At 42.8% G+C, this 24,597-nt stretch overlaps 1 protein-coding gene and 1 pseudogene across 1 annotated transcript; both read left to right on the forward strand.

The window, feature by feature from the left end:
• LOC138666557 (zinc finger protein 850-like) overlaps nucleotides 1–24,597 on the forward strand; it is a 141,290-nt pseudogene that overhangs the window by 113,814 nt on the left and 2,879 nt on the right.
• Nucleotides 860–24,374, forward strand: LOC138663770 (gastrula zinc finger protein XlCGF66.1-like). Its single transcript, XM_069750110.1, has 8 exons — nucleotides 860–910; nucleotides 17,568–17,717; nucleotides 17,847–18,026; nucleotides 18,110–18,233; nucleotides 18,313–18,410; nucleotides 19,506–19,778; nucleotides 22,568–22,658; nucleotides 24,348–24,374. Exons 2-6 carry the CDS (start codon nucleotides 17,640–17,642, stop codon nucleotides 19,581–19,583), a joined length of 558 nt encoding a protein of 185 aa, XP_069606211.1. The 5' UTR covers nucleotides 860–910; nucleotides 17,568–17,639; the 3' UTR covers nucleotides 19,584–19,778; nucleotides 22,568–22,658; nucleotides 24,348–24,374.

Consider the following 24,597-nt stretch of genomic DNA (forward strand, 5'->3'; position numbering starts at 1 on the left):
GAACATTTCTCTGCTCTCATCCTTTTTTGCTGTTGATTTGGTCACTTTTGCATTTTGTCATTGCTCTCACGCCTAGAGGTACAGTAAAGTAGCATGAGGCACAGAACCCAAAGAAATTGCTCAGGTAGTGCAGCTCATCTAGGATGGCACATCAATGCATACAATGGCAAGAAGGGTAGCTGACAGCTGCGTCTTTCAGCACAGTGTCCAGAGCATGGAGATGCTACCAGGTGCCAGGCAAGTACACCAGGAGACGTGGAACTGGCCATAGGAGGGCAACAACCCAGCAGCAGGACCGCTATCTCCTCCTTTGTGTAAGGAAGAGCACTGCCAGAGCCCTGCAAAATGACCTCCAGCAGGCTACTAACATTCATGTGTCTGATCAAACTGTCAGAATCAGAGTGGTATGAGGGCTCGACATCCACAAGTGGGTGTTGTGTAGGGCGATTGGCATTTGCCAGACAGCACCAAGATTGGCAGATTTTACATTGGCGCACTGTGCTCTTCATGGATGAAAGAAGGTTCTCACTGAGCACATGTGAGAATCTGGTGACGCCGTGGAGAATTTTTTGTTGCCTGTAACATCCTCGAGTATGACTGGTTTGGCAGTGTGTCAGTACTGGTGTGAGAATCATTTCTTTGAATGGCTGCACAACCCTCCATGTGCTAGCCAGAGATACCCTGACTGCCATTAGGTACTGGGTTGAGATCCTCAGACACATTGCTGGTACATTGCTCCCTTGGTTCCTTCTGATGCATGACAATGCAAGACTTCATGTGTCTGGAGTCTGTCAAGCGGACCCTGATCATGTGACTCCAGACTCCTCCCCTCCTGTGACCTCATCACAGGTCCTGTGCGCACAGAGCAGCCAAATATGTGGTGTGCGCCTGTGTGGCTCTGCAGGTGGAGGTAGGTGCTGGAGAGCCCCCTGTTACTGGGGGATACTAACATTAACCCCTTCTATACTAAGCAATGCCATTGTTTTTGCAGAACGAGCTGCACTTTCCGGTAGTCACATTCTGGTGTACCTATTGCTTGTTATTATAAGGGTCGTCATTAATTTATTTTTACCTCACATGCTCCATTATGTACAAGGATAACAATATTGTTACCCTGAGCTGATGTGAGGGATCTCCTGCCTACTCTTTACCCTTTTTCCCACGGGATTCCCTATAATTATTTTTACACTTCTTACATTGGCTTTGTAGATCTGCGTTTATATGTTATATACATATCCGTTATTATTCACCTGTCTCGGCTCCATGGCCGAGCTTTGCTCCCTGATCCTGTCTCTGCCTCCCTTTGCTGTAGTCCACAGTGAGTTTTTCAAGTAACCCAGTGAACTCCTTTGACACCATCACCTTTTAACCCCTTCACGTCATATACCGACTCCCTGACTTTGATGCGTACGTGCACGCCAAGCCTGCATCCCTTCTGACAGATGATGGCTGAATCAATCAGCCATCATGTGCCTCTAACAGCCACAGGAGGATCGGAACTCCGCCCACAGCTGTTAACCTGTTAAATCCCGCTGTCTATCTCTGACAAACATTTAACACATGCTGGAAGGCGCATCATTCCACCCATCTGGATCAGGAGACACCGATGGGTTGTTATGACAGCCAGGGATGTGCAGATGACCCCCATGCCTGTTACTACGATACTTCTGTAAGTCTGTACCCAACATTATTTTTGCTATACATAACAACCAATCAGGCGATTGCAGCTTCAATACCCCCCTAAGGAGACTATTAAATAGAGTAAAAAAATGTTTTTACAAATATGAAAATAAAAAAAGTTTAAATACCCCCTTTAACCCCTTTACCCCCAAGGGTGGTTTGCACGTTAATGACCGGGCCAATTTTTACAATTCTGACCACTGTCCCTTTATGAGGTTATAACTCTGGAACGCTTCAACGGATCCCAGTGAATCTGACATTGTTTTCTCGTGACATATTGTACTTCATGACAATGGTAAAAATTCTTTGATAGTACCTGCGTTTATTTGTGAAAAAAACGGAAATTTGGCGAAAATTATGAAAATTTCGCAATTTTCCAACTTTGAATTTTTATGCAATTAAATCACAGATATATGTCACACAAAATACTTAATAAGTAACATTTCCCACATGTCTACTTTACATCAGCACAATTTTGGAACCAAAATTTTTTTTTGTTAGGGAGTTATAAGGGTGAAAATTTGACCAGCAATTTCTCATTTCTACAACACCATTTTTTTTTAGGGACCACATCTCATTTGAAGTCATTTTGAGGGGTCTATATGATAGAAAATACCCAAGTGTGACACCATTCTAAAAACTACACCCCTCAAGGTGCTTAAAACCACATTCAAGAAGTTTATTAACCCTTCTGGTGCTTCACAGGAATTTTTTGAATGTTTAAATAAAAATGAACATTTAACTTTTTTTCACAAAAAATTTAATTCAGCTCCAATTTGTTTTATTTTACCAAGGGTAACAGGAGAAAATGGACCGCAATCATTGTTGTACAATTTGTCCTGAGTACGCCAATACCCCACATGTGGGGGTAAACCACTGTTTGGGCGCATGGCACAGCTCGGAAGCGAAGGAGCGCCATTTGACTTTTCAATGCAAAATTGACAGGAATTGAGATGGGACACCATGTTTCGTTTGGAGAGCCCCTGATGTGCCTAAACATTGAAACCCCCCACAAGTGACACCATTTTGGAAAGTAGACCCCCTAAGGAACTTATATAGAGGTGTGGTGAGCTCTTTCACCCACCAAGTGCTTCACAGAAGTTTATAATGTAGAACCGTAAAAATAAAAAATCATATTTTTTCACACAAATTATCTTTTCGCCCCCAATTTTTTATTTTTCCAAGGGTAAGAGAAGAAATTGGACCCCAATAGTTGTTGTACAATTTGTCCTGAGTAAGCTGATATCCCATATGTGGGGGTAAACCACTGTTTGGGCGGATGGGAGAGCTCGGAAGGGAAGGAGCGCCGTTTGACTTTTCAATGCAAAATTGACAGGAATTGAGATGGGATGCCATGTTGCGTTTGGAAAGCCACTGATGTGCCTAAACATTGAAACCCCCCACAAGTGACACCATTTTGGAAAGTAGACCCCCTAAGGAACTTATCTAGAGGTGTGGTGAGCACTTTGACCCACCCAGTGCTTCACAGAAGTTTATAATGCAGAACCGTAAAAATAAAAAAATCATATTTTTTCACAAAAATTATCTTTTCGCCCCCAATTTTTTATTTTTCCAAGGGTAAGAGAAGAAATTGGACCCCAATAGTTGTTGTACAATTTGTCCTGAGTGCGCTGATACCCCATATGTGGGGGTAAACCACTGTTTGGGCGGATGGGAGAGCTCGGAAAGGAAGGAGCGCCGTTTGACTTTTCAATGCAAAATTAACAGGAATTGAGATGAGACGCCATGTTGCGTTTGCAGAGCCCCTAATGTACCTAAATAGTAGAAACCACTCACAAGTGACACCATTTTGGAAAGTAGACCCCCTAAGGAACTTATCTAGATGTGTGGTGAGCGCTTTGACCCACCAAGGGCTTCACAGAGGTTTATAATGGAGAGCCGTAAAAATAAAACAAAAATTTTTTCCCACAAAAATTATTTTTTAGCCCCCAGTTTTGTATTTTCCCGAGGGTAACAGGAGAAATTGGACCCAAAAATGTGTTGTCCAATTTGTCCTGAGTGCGCTGATACCCCATATGTGGGGGGAAACCACTGTTTGGGCGCATGGGAGGGCTCGGAAGGGAAGGAGTGCCATTTGAATGCAGACTTAGATGGAATGGTCTGCAGGCGTCACATTGCGTTTGCAGAGCCCCTAATGTACCTAAACAGTAGAAACCCCCCACAAGTGACACCATTTTGGAAAGTAGACCCCCTAAGGAACTTATCTAGATGTGTGGTGAGCGCTTTGACCCACCAAGGGCTTCACAGAGGTTTATAATGGAGAGCCGTAAAAATAAAACAAAATTTTTTTCCCACAAAAATTATTTTTTAGCCCCCAGTTTTGTATTTTCCCGAGGGTAACAGGAGAAATTGGACCCAAAAATGTGTTGTCCAATTTGTCCTGAGTGCGCTGATACCCCATATATGGGGGGAAACCACTGTTTGGGCGCATGGGAGGGCTCGGAAGGGAAGGAGTGCCATTTGAATGCAGACTTAGATGGAATGGTCTGCAGGCGTCACATTGCGTTTGCAGAGCCCCTAATGTACCTAAACAGTAGAAACCCCCCACAAGTGACCCCATATTGGAAACTAGACCCCCCCGGGAACTTATCTAGATGTGTTGTGAGAACTTTGAACCCCAAGTGTTTCACTACAGTTTATAACGCAGAGCCGTAAAAATAAAAAATCTTTTTTTTCCCACAAAAATTATTTTTTAGCCCCCAGTTTTGTATTTTCCCAAGGGTAACAGGAGAAATTGGACCCCAACAGTTGTTGTCCTATTTGTCCTGAGTACGCTGATACCCCATATGTTGGGGTAAACCCCTGTTTGGGCACACGGGTGAGCTCGGAAGGAAAGAAGCACTGTTTTACTTTTTCAACGCAGAATTGGCTGGAATTGAGATCGGACGCCATGTCGCTTTTGGAGAGCCCCTGATGTGCCTAAACAGTGGAAACCCCCCAATTATAACTGAAACCCTAATCCAAACACTCCCCTAACCCTAATTCCAACGGTAACCCTAACCACACCTCTAACCCTGACACACCCCTAACCCTAATCCCAACCCTATTCCCAACTGTAAATGTAATCTAAACCCTAACTGTAACTTTAGCCCCAACCCTAACTGTAGCCCTAACCCTAGCCCTAACCCTAGCCCTAACCCTAGCCCCAACCCTAACCCTAGCCCTAGCCCTAACCCTAGCCCTAACCCTAGCCCTAACCCTAGCCCTAACCCTAGCCCTAACCCTAACCCTAGCCCTAACCCTAGCCCTAACCCTAACCCTAGCCCTAACCCTAACCCTAGCCCTAACCCTAGCCCTAACCCTAGCCCTAGCCCTAACCCTAGCCCTAACCCTAGCCCTAACCCTAACACTAGCCCTAACCCTAGCCCTAACCCTAGCCCTAACCCTAGCCCTAATGGGAAAATGGAAATAAATACATTTTTTTATTTTTCCCTAACTAAGGGGGTGATGAAGGGGGGTTTGATTTACTTTTATAGCGGGTTTTTTAGCGGATTTTTATGATTGGCAGCCGTCACACACTGAAAGACGCTTTTTATTGCAAAAAATATTTTTTGCGTTACCACATTTTGAGAGCTATAATTTTTCCATATTTTGGTCCACACAGTCATGTGAGGTCTTGTTTTTTACGCGACGAGTTGACGTTTTTATTGGTAACATTTTCGGGCACGTGACATTTTTTGATCGCTTTTTATTCCGATTTTTGTGAGACAGAATGACCAAAAACCAGCTATTCATGAATTTCTTTTGGGGGAGGCGTTTATACCGTTCCGCGTTTGGTAAAATTGATAAAGCAGTTTTATTCTTCGGGTCAGTACGATTACAGCGACATCTCATTTATATCATTTTTTTATGTTTTGGCGCTTTTATACGATAAAAACTATTTTATAGAAAAAATAATTATTTTGGCATCGCTTTATTCTCAGGACTATAACTTTTTCATTTTTTTGCTGATGATGCTGTATGGTGGCTCGTTTTTTGCGGGACAAGATGACGCTTTCAGCGGTACCATGGTTGTTTATATCTGTCTTTTTGATCACGTGTTATTCCACTTTTTGTTCGGCGGTATGATAATAAAGCGTCGTTTTTTGCCTCGTTTTTTTTTTTTTTTTCTTACGGTGTTTACTGAAGGGGTTAACTAGTGTGCCAGTTTTATAGGGCGAGTCGATACGGACGCGGCGATACTAAATATGTGTACTTTTATTGTTTTTTTTTTTTTTTATTTAGATGAAGAAATGTATTTATGGGAATATTTTTTTTTTTTTTTCATTATTTAGGAATATTTTTTTTTAATTTTTTTTACACATTTGGAAAATTTTTTTTTTACTTTTTTACTTTGTCCCAGGGGGGGACATCACAGATCAGTGATCTGACAGTTTGCACAGCACTCTGTCAGATCACTGATCTGACATGCAGCAGTGCAGGCTTCACAGTGCCTGCTCTGAGCAGGCTCTGTGAAGCCACCTCCCTCCCTGCAGGACCCGGATCCGCGGCCATCTTGGATCCGGGACCTGGAGCAGGGAGGGAGGGCGGCAAGACCCTCGCAGCAACGCGATTACATCGCGTTGCTGCGGGGGTCTCAGGGAAGCCCGCAGGGAGCCCCCCTCCCTGCGCGGTGCTTCCCTGCACCGCCGGCACATCGCGATCATCTTTGATCGCGGTGTGCCGGGGGTTAATGTGCCGGGGGCGGTCCGTGACCGCTCCTGGCACATAGTGTCGGATGTCAGCTGCGATAGGCAGCTGACACCCGGCCGCGATCGGCGCCGCTCCCCCCGTGAGCGCTGCCGATCGCATATGACGTACTATTGCGTCCTTGGGAAGTAGGGCCCACCCCCCATGGACGCAATAGTACGTCTGATGGCAGAAAGGGGTTAAAATAAAACAATTAAAAAATACCTATATTTGGTATAGCTGCATTTGTAAAAGTCTGATCTATCAAAATATAAAATAAATTGATAAATGGTGTAATGAAAAAAAATTTAAATGCCTGGATTCAGGGGTGGGGGGGTGTTTGGCCACTGCAAAATTGCCTTAAAATGCAATAAGAGGCGATCAAAACATTGTATCTACCCCAGAATGCTATCGCTAAACACAGCAGCTCAGAGGACAAATAGATAAGTCATCACCCAGCCACAGATCCCAAAACATGGAAACGTTACAGGTCTCAGAAAATGGCGACACAAGAAAAATTGTATTATGAATGTCCAAATTTTTTTCATCAGTTAAATAAAAACAACTATGCGTGTTTAGTATCTGCGTACTTATACTGACCTGACAATTATAGAACCAGAAACACATGGGCTACTTGCACATTGAACAAGTCTGTAGGAACCTGTTCACACACCACCCATGTGTTTCTGGTTCTATAATTGTTTTCTTGTTTCTACAAGATTGGGGAGTCCACCACTCCTTATGGGTCATTTGCATCAAAGCTGTTCCATCCAGCATGTCTACATGGATATTCCCTCTCTGATCCCTGCTTATACAGGTACTAGACAGATGATCAGGTTTTTAAATACATCTGATAGGGATTATATACATTAGTTAGGACTGCTCTATATGGGTATACCTTGACGATTGATGGAGCAGCTTAGTATGCATTTTTTTGCAAAAAAACATATCAACTAAATACCCTGTTTTTTCCATCTTTTGACTAGCACTTGCTTATTACTGTGATTTTTTTTACAACAGAGTATTTTTGACCTCACTGTGCTCTTTTCTGTCTTCAAGTTTCTTGGTGGTGTGTGAACAGGTTCCTACAGACTTGTTCAATGTGCAAGTAGCCCATGTGTTTCTGGTTCTATTTTTCCAGGATAACCTTGTATGCGGCTTGTACGTTCTTCGCAAAGAACAACCTGCCCAATTCCTGCCTTGCTGAAGCACCCACAGATCATCACTGATCCTCCACCACATTTCACAGTGGGTGCAAGACACTGTGGCTTTTACCTCTCCAGGTCTCCCTCTAACCATTAGACGACCAGGTGTTGGTCTGGGGATGCATTAGAGACATTTTATCAGTAGTTTATAGAATTAAAGAAAAATATACATTTTACTCAAAAATATACCTATAAAGAGAAAAATCAGACAAACTGAACATTTTGCAGTGGTCTCTTAATTTTTGCCAGCGCAGTATATTTATATATGTAAATGAGATCCCCTCTATGGCGTCTTTTTTCAAAGCTAAACAAGCCCAACTTTATTATATGTTCAAGAAAAGCACATCCAGCCCATGAATGGCAGCACTTCCCAGGACTCACATTCAAAGATGATATTTCATATTTTTTTATTTCATAACAGTAGTCAAAGTGTCCCCCTTCCTGGTTTTTCAACTTTATTATATGAGAGGCCTTCCATCCCTTGTAATACTCTAGTTGCCCGATTTTGATCTGACTGTAATTTCTGAATGTCCTTTTTTAAATGTGGAGCCCAAAACTGGATCCCATATTCTACATGTGGCCTCACCAGGGATTTATAAAGCGGTAATAATACATTGAGATTGCGGGATTTTCACCCTCTTTTTATACATCCTGAAATCTTGCTTGCTTTTGTGGCTGCTGCCTGACATTGAGTACTGCTGCTCATCTTACTTGTAACCAGAATACCCAAGCCCTTCTCCTGTTCTGTAGTCCCAAGTATGGTCCCATTTAATATATATGCAGCAATAGGATTACTCCTTTGTAGGTGCATTACTCTACATTTACATAAAACTTTGTTTGCCTTATCAGACATCTTAATTTTAATATCCTACATAGTTTGGTGTCGTCAGCAAAGACTGACACTTTACTCTCAATCCCATCCACAAGGTCATTAATAAAGAGGCTAAAAACAATCAGTCCTAGCACAGATCCCTGCGGTCCCCGCTGCTGACTATATCTCATTTAGGGAATGTACCATTCATGATGACTCTTTGTTTCCTGTCATTTAACCAATTCCTTAACCATCTGCATATACTGTAGTTTCCCCTAGTCCTTGCCTCTGTAGCTACAGTATAACATGATAAAATTAATGGTGTCGTTCAAAAGTACAACTTATCCCGCAAAAAGCAACCTCTTACAACTATGTTGATGGAAAAATAAAAAAGTTATTGCTCTTGGAAGAAGGGGAGGAAACAATGGAAAGAGACCACTGTATGAAAGGGTTAATGCTGTCTCAGTATTCAGTAAGCTTGCATTCACTTCCATATGTCGTCATGGAGTTCTGCCTCACCATCCATCTCTTTCAGCTGGCTAATCATCTCTTCAGTAAACTCCTACTATCTGCATTTACTTGCTACCTGACATCTGCAGTTAACCATTTATCTGATGTAAGCTCCTGCCTTGCTATGCTTTATAACTGCGATCAGAGTGCTGCAAGTCAAAGTCTCTCAGTGGGACTAAAGGTACCTTCACACATAACGATATCATTAACGATATCGTTGCTTTTTGTGACGTAGCAACGATATCGTTAAGGAAATCGTTATGTGTGACAGCGACCAACGATCAGGCCCCTGCTGGGAGATCGTTGGTCGCTGAACAAAGTCCAGAACTTTATTTCGTCGCTGGATCTCCCGTGGACATCGCTGGATCGGCGTGTGTGACACCGATCCAGCGATGTCTTCACTGGTAACCAGGGTAAATATCGGGTTACTAAGCGCAGGGCCGCGCTTAGTAACCCGATGTTTACCCTGGTTACCAGCGTAAAAGTAAAAAAAAAAAAAACACTACATACTTACCTACTGCTGTCTGTCCCCGGCGCTGTGCTCTGCACTCCTCCTGTACTGGCTGTGAGCGTCGGTCAGCCGGAAAGCAGAGCGGTGACGTCACCGCTCTGCTTTCCGGCCGCTGTGCTCACAGCCAGTACAGGAGGAGTGCAGAGAAGCAGAGCGCCGGGGACAGACAGCGGTAGGTAAGTATGTACTGTTTTTTTTTTTTTACTTTTACGCTGGTAACCAGGGTAAACATCGGGTTACTAAGCGCGGCCCTGCGCTTAGTAACCCGATGTTTACCCTGGTTACCGGCATGTTGGTCGCTGGAGAGCTGTCTGTGTGACAGCTCTCCAGCGACCAAACGGCGACGCTGCAGCGATCCGGATCATTGTCGGTATCGCTGCAGCGTCGCTTAATGTGAAGGGGCCTTAAGTAAAAAAAAAAAGTGGTGAAAAAAGTTTAAAAAATATATATTTTTTAAAAAATCCCCAAATAAAAAATATATATATATATATATATCACACTAGATAACCCCTTGAGTGGACTGTAAAAAAAGTAAAAACGATGCTTTATCATAACGCTGAACAAAAATTGGAATAAAACACTTACACTTTACTGAAACTGCCCTTACTAAAGTATCTATGATTTACTAACAGCTAAATTGAATGACCACTACTCCCTTTTGATTCTCCCAGATCACTTTGCCGCATTTGACACTGTGGATGACCATCTTCTTCTAACTATGCTCCATGCTATTGGCCTCAAAGATACTGATCTCTACTGTTTCTTCTACCTCTCTGACTGCTCCTTTACTGTATCTTTTGATGGCTCCTCTTCCTCTGTTTTTCCACTTTCTGTCGGGGTTCCTCAAGGATCAATCCTGGATTTCCTCCTCCACTCCTTATATGCTGCCCCTATAGGACAAACAAGTAGTAGATTTGGTTTTCAGTACCATCTACAGTGGGGAAAATAAGTATTTGACGCACCACCGATTTTGCAAGTTTTCCCACCTACAAAGAATGGAGAGGTCTAATTTTTATTTCGAGGTACACGTCAACTGTGAGAGACAGAATCTAAAAGTAAAAATCAGAAAATCACATTGCATGATTTTTAAATACCGTATATACTCGAGTATAAGCCGACCCGAGTATAAGCCGACCCCCCTAATTTTGCCACAAAAAACTGGGAAAACTTATTGACTCGAGTATAAGCCTAGGGTGGAAATGCAGCATTTACCGGTGAATTTCAAAAATAAAAATAGATCATTATTTCCCCATAGCTGTGCCATATAGTGCTCTGCACCGTTCATTATTTCCCCATAGCTGTGCCCCATATAGTGCTCTGCACCGTTCATTGTGCCCCATAGCTGTGCCATATACGGTGCTCTGCACCGTTCATTGTGCCCCATTGCTGTGCCATATACAGTGCTCTGCACCGTTCATTGTGCCCCATTGCTGTGCCATATACGGTGCTCTGCACTGTTCATTGTGCCCCATTGCTGTGCCATATACGGTGCTCTGCACCGTTCATTGTGCCCCATTGCTGTGCCATATACAGTGCTCTGCACCGTTCATTGTGCCCCATTGCTGTGCCATATACGGTGCTCTGCACCGTTCATTGTGCCCCATTGCTGTGCCATATACGGTGCTCTGCACCGTTCATTGTGCCCCATTGCTGTGCCATATACGGTGCTCTGCACCGTTCATTGTGCCCCATATCTGTGCCCATATACGGTGCTCTGCACCGTTCATTGTGCCCCATTGCTGTGCCATATACGGTGCTCTGCACCGTTCATTGTGCCCCATTGCTGTGCCATATACGGTGCTCTGCACCGTTCATTGTGCCCCATTGCTGTGCCATATACGGTGCTCTGCACCATTCATTGTGCCCCATATCTGTGCCCATATACGGTGCTCTGCACCGTTCATTGTGCCCCATTGCTGTGCCATATACGGTGCTCTGCACCGTTCATTGTGCCCCATATCTGTGCCCATATACGGTGCTCTGCTCCGTTCATTGTGCCCCATTGCTGTGCCATATACGGTGCTCTGCACCGTTCATTGTGCCCCATATCTGTGCCCATATACGGTGCTCTGCACCGTTCATTGTGCCCCATTGCTGTGCCATATACGGTGCTCTGCACCATTCATTGTGCCCCATATCTGTGCCCATATACGGTGCTCTGCACCGTTCATTGTGCCCCATTGCTATGCCATATACGGTGCTCTGCACCGTTCATTGTGCCCCATTGCTGTGCCATATACGGTGCTTTGCACCGTTCATTGTGCCCCATTGCTGTGCCATATACGGTGCTCTGCACCGTTCATTGTGCCCCATAGAAATCTCTGCCGCCGCTGCTGCAATAAAAAAAAAAAAACACATACTCACCTCCCTTGATTGCAGCTCCCGGCGTCTCGTTCCGGCGCCTCCATCTTCCCGGCGTCTCTGCTCTGACTGATCAGGCAGAGGGCGCCGCTCACACTGTATGCGTCATCGCGCCCTCTGCCTGAACAGTCAGAGCGCAGACGCCGGGAAGATGGAGGCGCCGGCCGGGAAGATGGAGCGGCGCCCGGCGGCTGGAACGAGGACAGGTGAATATGCTATACTTACCTAGTCCTGGCGATCCTCGCGCTGTCCCTCTGCCTGGTCTTCGGTGCCGCAGCTCTTCCTGTCAGCGGTCACCGGCACCGCTGATTAGAGGAATGAATAGGCGGCTCCGCCCCTATGGGAGGTGGAGCCGCTTATTCATATCTCTAATGAGCGGTCCCACGTGACCGCTGAAGAGGGGAAGAAGCTGCAGCACAGAAGCCCGTGGGACGGCAGGGACAGCGCGAGGATCGCTGGGACTAGGTAAGTATACCTCAGCGCCCTCACCCCCTCACCCGCCGACCCTGCCACCCACATTGACTCGAGTATAAGCCGAGAGGGGCACTTTCAGCCCAAAAATTTGGGCTGAAAATCTCGGCTTATACTCGAGTATATACGGTAATTAATTTGCATTTATTTGCATGAAATAAGGATTTGATCGCCACCTACCAACTAGCAGAAATTCTAACTCTCACAGACCTATTAGATTTTCTTTAAAAAGCCCTACCACTCTGCAGTGAGAAGACAACTGTTGGCACAACTATTAGAAAATGGAAAAAACACAAGATGACTGTCGATCTTCCATGGTCTGGGATTCTATGGAATATCTTGCCTCACAGAGGTAAGGATGATTCTGAGAAAGGTCAGGTCAGTAATCAGCCCAAAACTACACTGGAGGACCTGGTCAATGACCTGAAGAGAGCTGAGAACACAGTCTAAAACATTATCGTTAGTAACACACTACACAGTAATGGATTCAAATTCTGCAGGGCACACCAGCACATGTCCAGGCCCATTTGAAGTTCATAAATGACCATCTGGATGATCTAGTGGAGGTATGTGAGAAAGTCATGTGGTCAGATCAGACCAAGAGCTTTTTGGTATCAACTCCACTTGCTGTGTTTGGAGGAAGAAAAAAGGTGAGCACAATCCCAAGAACACTGTCCCAACTGTGGAGCATGGTTGGGGAAACATCATACTTTGGGAGTACTTTTCTGCAAAGGGGAAAGGACGACTGCATCCTATTGAAAGGATGGGTGGGGTCATCCATCACAATATTTTGGCCAACAACCTCCTTTCCTAAGTAAGAGTGTGGAAGATAGGTCGGGTCAGAGTCTTCCAGCATGACAATGACCCGAAACATACAGATAGGGCAACTAAGGAATTGCTCCATAAGAAGCATTTCAAGTGGTCTAGCCAGTCTACAGACCTGAACCCAATAGTAAATATTTGGAGGTAGCTTAAACTGAATGTTGCCTAGAGACAGCCCTGACACCTAAAAGATCTGGAGAGATCTGTATGGAAGAGTGTGCCAAAATTTCGACTTCAATGCGTCCAAACTTGGTCAAGAACTACAGGAAACATCTGACCTCTGTAATTGCAAACAAAGGTTTCAATATCAAATATCAAGTTCTGTTTTTCTATTGTATCAAATACTTATTTCATGCAGTAAAATGCAAATTAATTATGTAAAAATCATACAATGTGATTTTTTGGATTTTTTTTTTAAGATTCTGTCTCTCACAGTTGATGTGAAGCTATGATAAAAATTACAGATCTCTCTCCATTCTTTGTAGTCTGGAAAACTTGCAAAATTTGCAGTGTATCAAATACTTATTTTCCCCACTGTATATGCATATGACACCCAATTATATACATCATCTTCTGACATCATGTCTGCATTACTACAAAATACCAGTGATTGTCTTTCCGTTGTCTCTAACATTATGTCCTCCCTCTGTCTAAAACTGAATTTGTCAAAAATTGAACTCCTTGTGTTATTTCCCAGCACTAACCTACCTATGCCCTATATTGCCATTTCCATGTGTGGTTCTACTATTACTTCCCAGTATCATGCCCGCTGTCTTGGGGGTCATAATTAACTCAGATCTTTCCTTCTTTCCCCACATCTGATTACTTGTTCTTCGCCTACACGTCAAAAACTTTTGAGGTGTAGGCGAAGGTGTACTGTTGCTCTTTTTGATTGTCGTCTGGACTATTGCAACTCTCTACAAATAGGTCTCCCTCTTTCTAGACTTTCCCCTCTCCAATGCATCCTCAATGCAGCAGCCAGGATCATATTCTTTCCCAGCCGATACAAAGATGCCTCTAACCCTTTGCCAGTTGTTACACTGGTTGCCTATCCGTTACAGAATTCAATATAAACTTACCACTCTCACTCCACAAAGCTCTCCATGGTTCAGCAGCATCCTACGTCTGCTCCCTCATTTCAGTCTTCCACCCTATCTGTGTACTCTGTACTGCTAATGACCTAAGACAAACATCCTCAATAATCCGAACCTCCCACTGCCATCAACCAAGACTTCTCCTGTGCTGCACCAATTCTTTGGAGTGCACTACCAGGACAATTCAATTAATTCACATTTTCCACAGTTTTAAGTGTGGCCTAAAATTTAATTTCTTTAGACTGGTCTATCACCTCATGTCTTTGATCTAACTATCCTTTTTTGCCCTTACAATTTTTTTTTTTCAAAATCTGGACTCTAGTAGTTTCTGTTTATACACCCTCCATGCACTAATAGCCCTTTCTGTCTGTACTTGTACACATACTAGCTGGTGACCTGTTTAAACAGCATTATGTGAATCCGCCTATTAATTGGTTGGACAGTACAATACAAACCTTTTTTACCATCCACCTTTTGTGTCTCCCCTATTTGCTGATAGATTGCAGCTTGCAAGCAGCAGGGCCCTCACGCCTTTTGGTATCTGCTGATTTATGTGTTATTCTATAATGCTTTTGTTGTGTGTACATGTCACCTCTGAAATGTAAGGGTGTGTTTCGACAGTCAGGAAGCGCTGCGTGTTTGACGCTGCGTAGCGCCGCAGCGTCAAACACACAGCATTTGGATGTTACAGCATAGTGGAGGGGATTTCATGAAATCCCATCTCCACTATGCCTTAAAGGACACCTGCGCCAGACCCGCGTAAGCGGACATGCGGCGCGTTTTTTACAGAACGCAGCATGTCTGTTTACAATGCGGCAATGCTCCGTCGCCGCACCGTAAATTACCCATAGATAATCATTAGATGTGGTAAAACCGCATCTAATGATTAGTCACATGCGTAGTAACTGCGTAAACGCAGCTTACTACGCATGTCTCCTAATTTAAATAAGGTCTTACCTGTCCTACCACTGGAAGTCTGCGTCCACTGCAGTTCTCACGATAACTTAGCTTACCACAAGAACTGCCATGCATGTGACCAGGGGTTATCTCCGGTCACTAGGCTGGTTCTCACGGTCAGCTGATCAGCCGATTGTGGGAACACTGCAGTGTAGGTGATCGCTGGAGAGTTATCTACAAGCTCTGCTATGTCTGGATGTCAGGCATCAAGATGTGACAGAGCTGGACTTATCATGGGACGCTCGTTATTAAGGACTACGTCGGACACAGGGCGTATACTGTTGGCTTATTATTTTTTCTTTTTTTCCAGATGAACGAGGGCTTCGCTTGGATTACCAGTACAATAAAGATGTCAAAACTGTGTGGTGTTTTATTTTATTAAAATACTTTATTCTGCATGTGTGTGTGTTTTATTAACCCTTTCACAACTATAGGATTAGTAATGGTAGGTATCTTATTGACACCTCTCCATTACTAAGCCGGCTTAATGTCACCTTACAAAGGTGACATTAACCCCTTATTATCCCATATCCTACCGCTACACGGGAGTGGGAAGAGAGAGGCTAAGCACCGAAATTGGCGCATCTTATAGATGCGCCATTTCAGGGGCAGCTGGGAGCTGGTATTTGTAGCCAGGGGGGCCAATATCCATGGCCCCTCTCTAGGCTATGAATATTAGCCCGCAGGGAGACCCCACGTCATTTTTTTGGGGGGTCCCCCTATTTTGATAGCCAGTAAAGGCTAAATATACAGCTGCGGACTGATATTCATAGCCTGGGAAGCTCCTTGGGTATTAGCCCCTTCCCAGGCTACAAACATCTGTCCCCCAATTGCTGGCTTTCCCTCTCTGGTGCAGAAAATTGCACAAGAGCCTACGCCATTTTTTTTTTTCAAATTAAACAGATATTGCTTTTAAGACCGGGGTCACACTTGCGAGAAACTCGCACTAGTCTCTCTCCTCAATGCCTAGCACTGCTGCTGCCACTTGGGACTGGAGCGTTCAGCTACACAGAAATACATGCAGCCGCACACTCCGGTCCCGAGTGCCGGTGGCAGTGCCGAGTATTGAGGTGCGAGACTCGTGCGAGTTTCTTGCAAGTGTGACCCCGGCCTAACTCTTTATTACCATTTTATTATGTTTATTACTAAACATTGGGCTTGGTATTATCTATCGTATCTATCTATCTATCGTATCTATCTATTCTCTATCGTATCTATCTATTATCTATCTATTATCTATCTATCTATCTATTATCTATCTGTCTATCGTATCTAGTTATCTATTATCTATCTATTATCTATCGACCTATCTATTATCTATCGTATCTATGGTATCTATCTATTTATCATCTATCTATTATCTATATATCTATTATCTATCGATATATCTAGCTATCTATAGATAGCTAGATATATTGATGGACAGATATATCGGTAGATAGATAATAGATAGATACAATAGATAGATACGATAAATAGATGTATCTAGCTATCTATTACCTATCATCTATCTATTATCTCTCTATCTGTATGTGTAAACATTATTCTTCAATGGAGTATGTAAATGAAGAGGTTGGACAAGAAATTACATCACAATTCTTTTTTTTTAATATCTTTATGTAGCTTACAAAAACACCCACAAAATGCATGAAAAACACATGTAAAAACGCATCAAAAATGCAGGTGACCTGCCAGTGACCTCAGGTGCAGATTTTACCTGCGTCAAATCCTGAGCAAATCCTGATGCAATCCTAACCATGCAAACATACCCTTAAGTGTAAAAATTAACAACATTATTATCATTATTCTACTCCCCCAAAAAATGAATAACTTACTTAAAATGCCATTGCATCTTCACTCTCCAAACAGAATAAAAAGGTGGTTTGTTATTAAGCCACTGCTTCCTGATTTTCAAACCAACAAACTTGTTGCTGTTGTATGGATAGATTTTGGCCCACTACATGTTGTAGCCTCTATATAAACACCGGAATGGCAGACATCTGCCCCACAAAAGAGATAATTTTTGGACCACTTTTACATTTTAAAAAAACATAAAAAGTCTGTCAGTGCAAGTTATTATTAAATAGTGTGGAAGTTTTCATGAATTACCAATCATTTATCCGTAGCAATATATGTTGTGGTCACTTTACTAAGACTGTATTTGATTTGAAAAGCTTGAAAGTGCTTGGATACAGTCCTACGAGGCATTAGTGTCATGCTGATCTTTTTAGGGCAAGTGGAGATCTTGCAGGACTTGTGATTTTTCACAAATTTATTTTTTTTAAAGCCTCGGGGAGGCTGGCAAATTAAAATTTTGAAATGTTCATTCATCTGAATTTACTTATTTCTGTCTGTATCAATAGCTATACAGCCATAGCTGTCTACTACCAGTATTTGTATCATTACCAGGGATTTTTTTTTTTTTCATTTTTAAATTTAATCATCTTCCCATTTAGGTACCTGGAAAATCAGATCCTCTGAGTGGCGATCTTCCATATAAGATAACTGTCCTGATTGACCCACCAAAGATGGATAGGGACAGGGACAAGATGGTGGAGAGAATATTACATCTCACCGTAGAGATCCTCTTCCAGCTTACTGGAGAGGTGAGAGATTCTGATGACGTCACATTACATCATTCTTATCTATGGGAGTAACAGATGGACAGAACTGGAGAGGTGAGGACTCTGGAAATGTCTGTAGTGAGATTTATTAATATGTCTCTCCATAACCAGGATTACACTGTAGTGAAGAAGACCTCTAGTGACCGCTGTCAGGACCCTGTGTCTGAGGGATGGGGAAGATCCCTGAGCCTAATTGCGGGTCCTCTTTCTCACCCCCTGATCCATGAGGACATCAATGTCCAGAAGATCCTAGAACTCACCTACAAGATGATTGAACTTCTGACTGGAGAGGTGACACTACTGGGAATGCTGGGGCATTATACAGTAACGCTATGAAAGGATCGGGGGGATGACGGTATCATTGTATATGACAGGTTCCTATAAGGTGTCAGGATGTCAGCATCTATTTCTCCATCGAGGAGTGGGAGTATTTAGAAGGACACAAAGATCTGTACAAGGACATCGTGATGGACGTTCCCCAGACCCTCACATCAACAGGTAATAGGACTAAATACACACAACCTATAATTATCTGTATTTAAAGAATGAATTCAGTCCTTGTATGTGTTTCCACTAGTTCTATTCAGTAAGAGGATAACACCAGAGAGATGTCCCCATCCTCTTCTTCCACAGGACTGTAAACAAGAAGATCCCAATGTTCCTCAGGATCATCAGGTAGATGGAGAGAAGGTGTCATGAGATCTCCCCTATGATGTGTAGACGGCTGTGAAGGTCTTGTGTTCAGTCTTGTTTTAACCCCTTCACCCCAAAGCCTGTTTTCACCTAAGTGACAGGGCCAATTTTTACAATTCTGACCACTGTCACTTTATGAGGTCATAACTCTGGAACGCTTCAACGGATCCTGGTGATTCTGACACTGTTTTCTCGTGACATATTGTACTTCATGATAGTGGTAAAACTTCTTCGATATGACTTGCATTTATTTGTGAAAAAAACAAAAATTTGTCGGAAATTATGAAAATTTAGCAATTTTCAAACTCTTAGCTTTTATGCCCTTAAATTAGAGAGTTATATCACATAATATAGTTAATAAACAACATTTCCCACATGTCTGCTTTACATCAGCACAATTTTGGAAACATAATTTTTTTTTGTTAGGACGTTATAAGGGTTAAAAGTTGACCAGCGATTTCTCATTTTTGCAACAAAATTTGCAAAACCATTTTTTTACGGACCACCTCACACTTGAAGTGACTTTGAGGGGTCTATATGACAGAAAATGCCCAAAAGTGACACCATTCTAAAAACTGCACCCCTCAAGGTACTCAAAACCACATTCAAAAAGTTTATTAACCCTTCAGGTGCTTCACAGGAATTTTTTGAATGTTTAAAAAAATTGAACATTTAACTTTTTTTTCACAAAATTTTTACTTCAGGTCCAATTTGTTTCATTTTACCAAGGGTAACAGGAGAAATTGGACCACAAAAGTCGTTGTACAATTTGTCCTGAGTACGCCGATACCCCATATGTGGGGGTAAACCACTGTTTGGGCACATGGCAGAGCTGGAATTGAGATCGGAGCCCATGTCATGATTGGAGAGCCCCTGATGTGCCTAAACAGTGGAAACCCCCACAAGTGACACCATTTTGGAAAGTAGACCCCCTAAGGAACTAATCTAGATGTGTGGTGAGCACTTTGAACCTCCAAGTGCTTCACAGAAGTTTATAATGTAGAGCCGTAAAAAAAAATTTTTTATTAATTTTCACAAAAAATGATCTTTTTGCCCCAAATTTTTTATTTTCCCAAGGGTAAAAGGATAAATTGGACCCCAAAAGTTGTTGTGCAATTTGTCCTGAATACGTCGATACTTCATATATGGGGATAAACCACTGTTTGAGCGCATGGCAGAGCTCGGAAGGGAAGGAGTGCCATTTGACTTTTCAATGCAAAATTGGCTGGAATTGAGATCGGACGCCATGTCGCATTTGGAGAGCCCCTGACGTGCCTTAACAGTGGAAACCCCCCACAAGTGACCCCATTTTGGAAAGAAGACCCCCTAAGGAACTTATCTAGATGTGTGGTGAGCACTTTTAACCCCCAATTGTTTCACTAAAGTTTAGAATGTAGCATTGTGAAAATTAAAAAATCATTTTTTCTTTCCACAAAATGATGTTTTAGCCCGCAATTTTTTTTTCCCAAGGGTAACAGGAGAAATTGGACCACAAATGTTATTGTCCAATTTGTCCTGAGTACGCTGATACCCCACATGTGGGGGGGAACCACTGTTTGGGTGCATGGCAGAGCTCGGAAGGGAAGGAGCGCCATTTGAAATGCAGACTTAGATGGATTGGTCTGCAGGCGTCATGTTGCATTTGCAGAGCCCCTGATGTACCTAAACAGTAGAAACCCCCCACAAGTGACCCCATATTGGAAACTAGACCCCCCAAGGAACTTATCTAGATGTGTTGTGAGAGCTTTGAACCAACAAGTGTTTCACTACAGTTTATAACGCAGAGCCGTGAAAATAAAAAATATTTTTTTTCCACGAAAATGATATTTTATCCCCTATGTTTTTATTTTCCCAAGGGTAACAGGACAAATTGGACCCCAAAAGTTGTTGTCCAACTTGTCCTGAGAACGCTGATACCCCATATGTTGGGGGGAACCACTGTTTGGGTGCACGGCAGAGCTCGAAAGGGAAGGAGCGCCATTTGAAATGCAGACTTAGATGGATTGGTCTGCAGGCATCATGTTGCATTTGCAGAGCCCCTGATGTACCTAAACAGTAGAAACCCCCCACAAGTGACCCCATATTGGAAACTAGACCCCCAAAGGAACTTATCTAGATGTGTTGTGAGAGCTTTGAACCAACAAGTGTTTCACTACAGTTTATAACGCAGAGCCGTGAAAATAAAAAATTTTTTTTTTTCCACGAAAATGATATTTTATCCCCTATGTTTTTATTTTCCCAAGGGTAACAGGACAAATTGGACCCCAAAATTTGTTGTCCAACTTGTCCTGAGAACGCTGATACCCCATATGTTGGGGGGAACCACTGTTTGGGCACACAGGAGAACTCGGAAGGGAAGGAGCCCTGTTTTACTTTTTCAAAGCAGAATTGGCTGGAATTGAGATCGGACGCCATGTCGCGTTTGGAGAGCCCCTGATGTGCCTAAACAGTGGAAACCCCCAATTATAACTAAAACCCTAACCCCAACCCTAACCCTAGCCCTAACCCTAGCCCTAGCCCTAACCCTAGCCCGAACCCTAGCCCTAGCCCTAACCCTAGCCCTAACCCTAGCACTAATGGGAAAATGGAAATAAATACATTTTTTTACATTTTATTATTTTTCCCTAACTAAGGGGGTGATGAAGGGGGGTTTGATTTACTTTTATAGCGTTTTTTTGGCGGATTTTTATGATTGGCAGCTGTCACACACTAAAAGACGCTTTTTATTGCAAAAAATAGTTTTTGCATCACCACATTTTGAGAGCTATAATTTATCCATATTTTGGCCCACAGAGTCATATTAGGTCTTGTTTTTTGCGGGACGAGTTGACGTTTTTATTGGTAACATTTTCGGGCAGATGACATTTTTTGATCGCTTTTTATTCCGATTTTTGGGAGGCGGAATGAACAAAAACCAGCAATTCCTGAATTTCTTTTAGGGGGGGCGTTTATACCGTTCCACGTGTGGTAAAATGGATAAAGCAGTTTTATTCTTCGGGTCAGTACGATTACAGCGATACCTCATTTATGTAATTTTTTTTATGTTTTGGCGCTTTTACACAATAAAGACTATTTTATATAAAAAAATAATTGTTTTTGCATCGCATTATTCTGAGAGCTATACGTTTTTTATTTTTCTGCTGATGATGCTGAATGGCGGCTTTTTTTTTGCGGGACAAGATGTCGTTTTCAGCGGTACCATGGTTATTTATATCCGTCGTTTTGATCGCGTTATTCCACTTTTTGTTCGCCTGTATGATAATAAAGCGTTGTTTTTTTTTTTGTTTTTTTTCGGTGTTCACTGAAGGGGTTAACTAGTGGGATAGTTTTATAGAGCGGGTCGTTACGGACGCGGCGATACCAAATATGTGTACATTTATTGTTTTTGTTTTTTTTTACATAAATAAATGGATTTATTGGGAAATGTTTTTTTTGTTTTTATTTGGGGATTTTTTTTAATTTTTTTTTACACATTCTATTTTTTTTTTTTTTTTACTTTCTAACATTGTCCCAGGGTGGGACATCTCTGTATTAGATCAGATCGTTGATCTGACACTGTGCATAGCACACTGTCAGATCAACGATCTGACAGGCAGCTTAGCTGGCTTCCAGCGCCTGCTCTCAGCAGGCGCCGGCTAGCCAGGTCACTTCATGACCCGGAAGGAGTCCGGCGGCCATCTTGGATCCGGGGACTCCTTCCGGGTCACCGGAGCAACGCGATCTCATTGCGTTGCTCCGGTGGGAGAGCGCAGGGAGCCCCCATCCCTGCGCGATCCCCCTCTATGCCGCTGTCACTACTGACAGCGGCATCAGAGGGGTTAAATGCCCGCGATCGGCGATAGCGCCGATCGTGGGCATTGCTGCGGGGTGTCAGCTGTCATATACAGCTGACACCCGCACCCGATCACCGCGGCGCTCAGCGCGAGACCGCGGTGATCGGTGCGCCGTACTAGTACTGCTGCTGGCACTAATGCAGTGCCGACAGCGCAGTACTAGTACGGCGCATGTCGCGAAGGGGTTAACCACCAGTATTATATGTTTTATATTTGTGTAATGAGAACGGTGGAAATGGCAGGATTAGAGCTGATCACAGATGTGACTTCTCCATCTGTCTGTGACTTTTACAATATTTGTTTCAGGGTGAAGATCCGACCCATAGTAATACTACAGAGACATATGTGAGGGGTGATGAGCGGTGTAGAGAGGAGATTCCTACAGATAACTGCCCAGGTGAGTAGTAATCACTAGATGTAGAGAAGTCAAAGATTTTTCTGCGATAATGGCTGCTGTAATTTTGTTTATTTTTTATAGTTATTTACACAGTTTATTACATGGAATTTACTGAAAGATTTGACGTGTGAACGCAAGGGTTGCATACGTTGAAATGTCTTACTGACTGCCTAGACTTAACAAAAATAGAACGAATGCAAACCAATAAAATCACCAACTATTTATTAGTAATATATTAAAGCAGACAATAAAATTTGTAAACAGAAAAAATAGAGAACCACAGGTAATGAGAAAATGACAGAAATCGCCCTATCAAAAGAAGATCCATAGTGGAAACCTTGCTGTACAAATCCAAAAAGTGAAGCCAAAAGGGTACATCTATGAAACTTGGATAATAAATATAATAAACTCAAGGTAGTAGTGTAAGTGATTATAATATTGATATATAGAGTAAGCTACCCATATGATAATACACATCAATAGAAGACTATATGATAGCAAAAGTAGTATTATTTACCCACACAGCACCAGATGTACAAACCACAAGGGAGATCGTGAAGTTCTGCTACAGCCGACACGCGTTTCACAGAAACTTCTTCCTCCAGGGGTGATGTGGTATAAAGATGCAGTGTATTTAAGTGGGAATTATCCAATAGAAAATGGTGATCACTTATTAGACACATGTGTAGAATGTCAACACCTATGGCATGTTTAGGAAATGCGAACTCAGACTCCAAACACGACAAAGCCCACCATGTAAGCTACACACTGAGGGCTCATACTCACTTGCGAGAAACTTGGATGAGTCTCGCATATTAATACCCAGCACTGCTGCAGGCACTCAGATCGGAGCGTGCGGCCGCATAGGAATACATGCAGCCACACGCTCCGCCCCTGAGTGCTGGGTGCATTGCTGGGTATTAACATGCAAGACTCATCCGAGTTTCTCGCAAGTGAGTGTGAGCCCTAACCAAGATGGAAGTAGATATGTGACAAAGGGCGACACAGGTCAATAGAAAATTAGCATAAGTGTGTCGCAGATGTGACGTGCCTTCCTAGAGTTGTCAATTGCATCTTCTGTTTCCAACAGAGGTACATACATATTGGTTACATCTGGCAGTATATGCCTTATTAGTTAGTATATTAGTATATGTAAGAAATGTTCCAATTTTACAGCTCATACTCACTTGTGAGAAACTCGGATTAGTCTCGCATGTTAATACCCAGCACTGCACCCGGCACTCTGGAGTGGAGCGTGCAGCTGCATGTATTCCTGTGCGGCCGCATGCTCCAATCTGAGTGCCAGCAGCAGCACCGGGTATTAACATATGAGACTCATCCGAGTTTCTCGCAAGTGAGTATGAGCCCTAACCAAGATGGAAGTAGATATGTGACAAAGGGCGGCACAGGTCAATAGAAAATTAGCGTAAGTGTGTCGCAGATGTGACGTGCCTTCCTAGAGTTGTCAATTCTATCTTCTGTTTCCAACAGAGGCACATACATATTGATTACATCTGGCAGTTTATGCCTTATTAGTTACTATATTAGTATATGTAAGAAATGTTCCAATTTTACAGCATTATACAGAAATATGTTTAGAAAGGTGTAGAATTATTATATATTTTATTAGAATTAATACTATTTATTCAAATAAATGAAAAATGATAAAATGAGTTTTATTCCTAATAGATGACTGTACCAGAAGCTCCGAAGCACATCTGATGTTTTCAGGTTTTAAAGCAGATGATCATGATATCGGACCAGATACTACTTATGAAGAGCATGCCATTATCCCAGATGTATTTTTAGCCATTCACAACAAAGATTTATCTTCCGATCCTTTTCAACAGATCCTAGAGTCACCAGAGACTGATACGCAAAAGAAAACTAACAGAAGGGATGCTGAACATCAAAAAGCTCATACAGGGACGAAAGCATT

Source organism: Ranitomeya imitator, chromosome 2 (assembly GCF_032444005.1).
Source record: "Ranitomeya imitator isolate aRanImi1 chromosome 2, aRanImi1.pri, whole genome shotgun sequence".
NCBI classification, from domain to species: domain Eukaryota; kingdom Metazoa; phylum Chordata; class Amphibia; order Anura; family Dendrobatidae; genus Ranitomeya; species Ranitomeya imitator.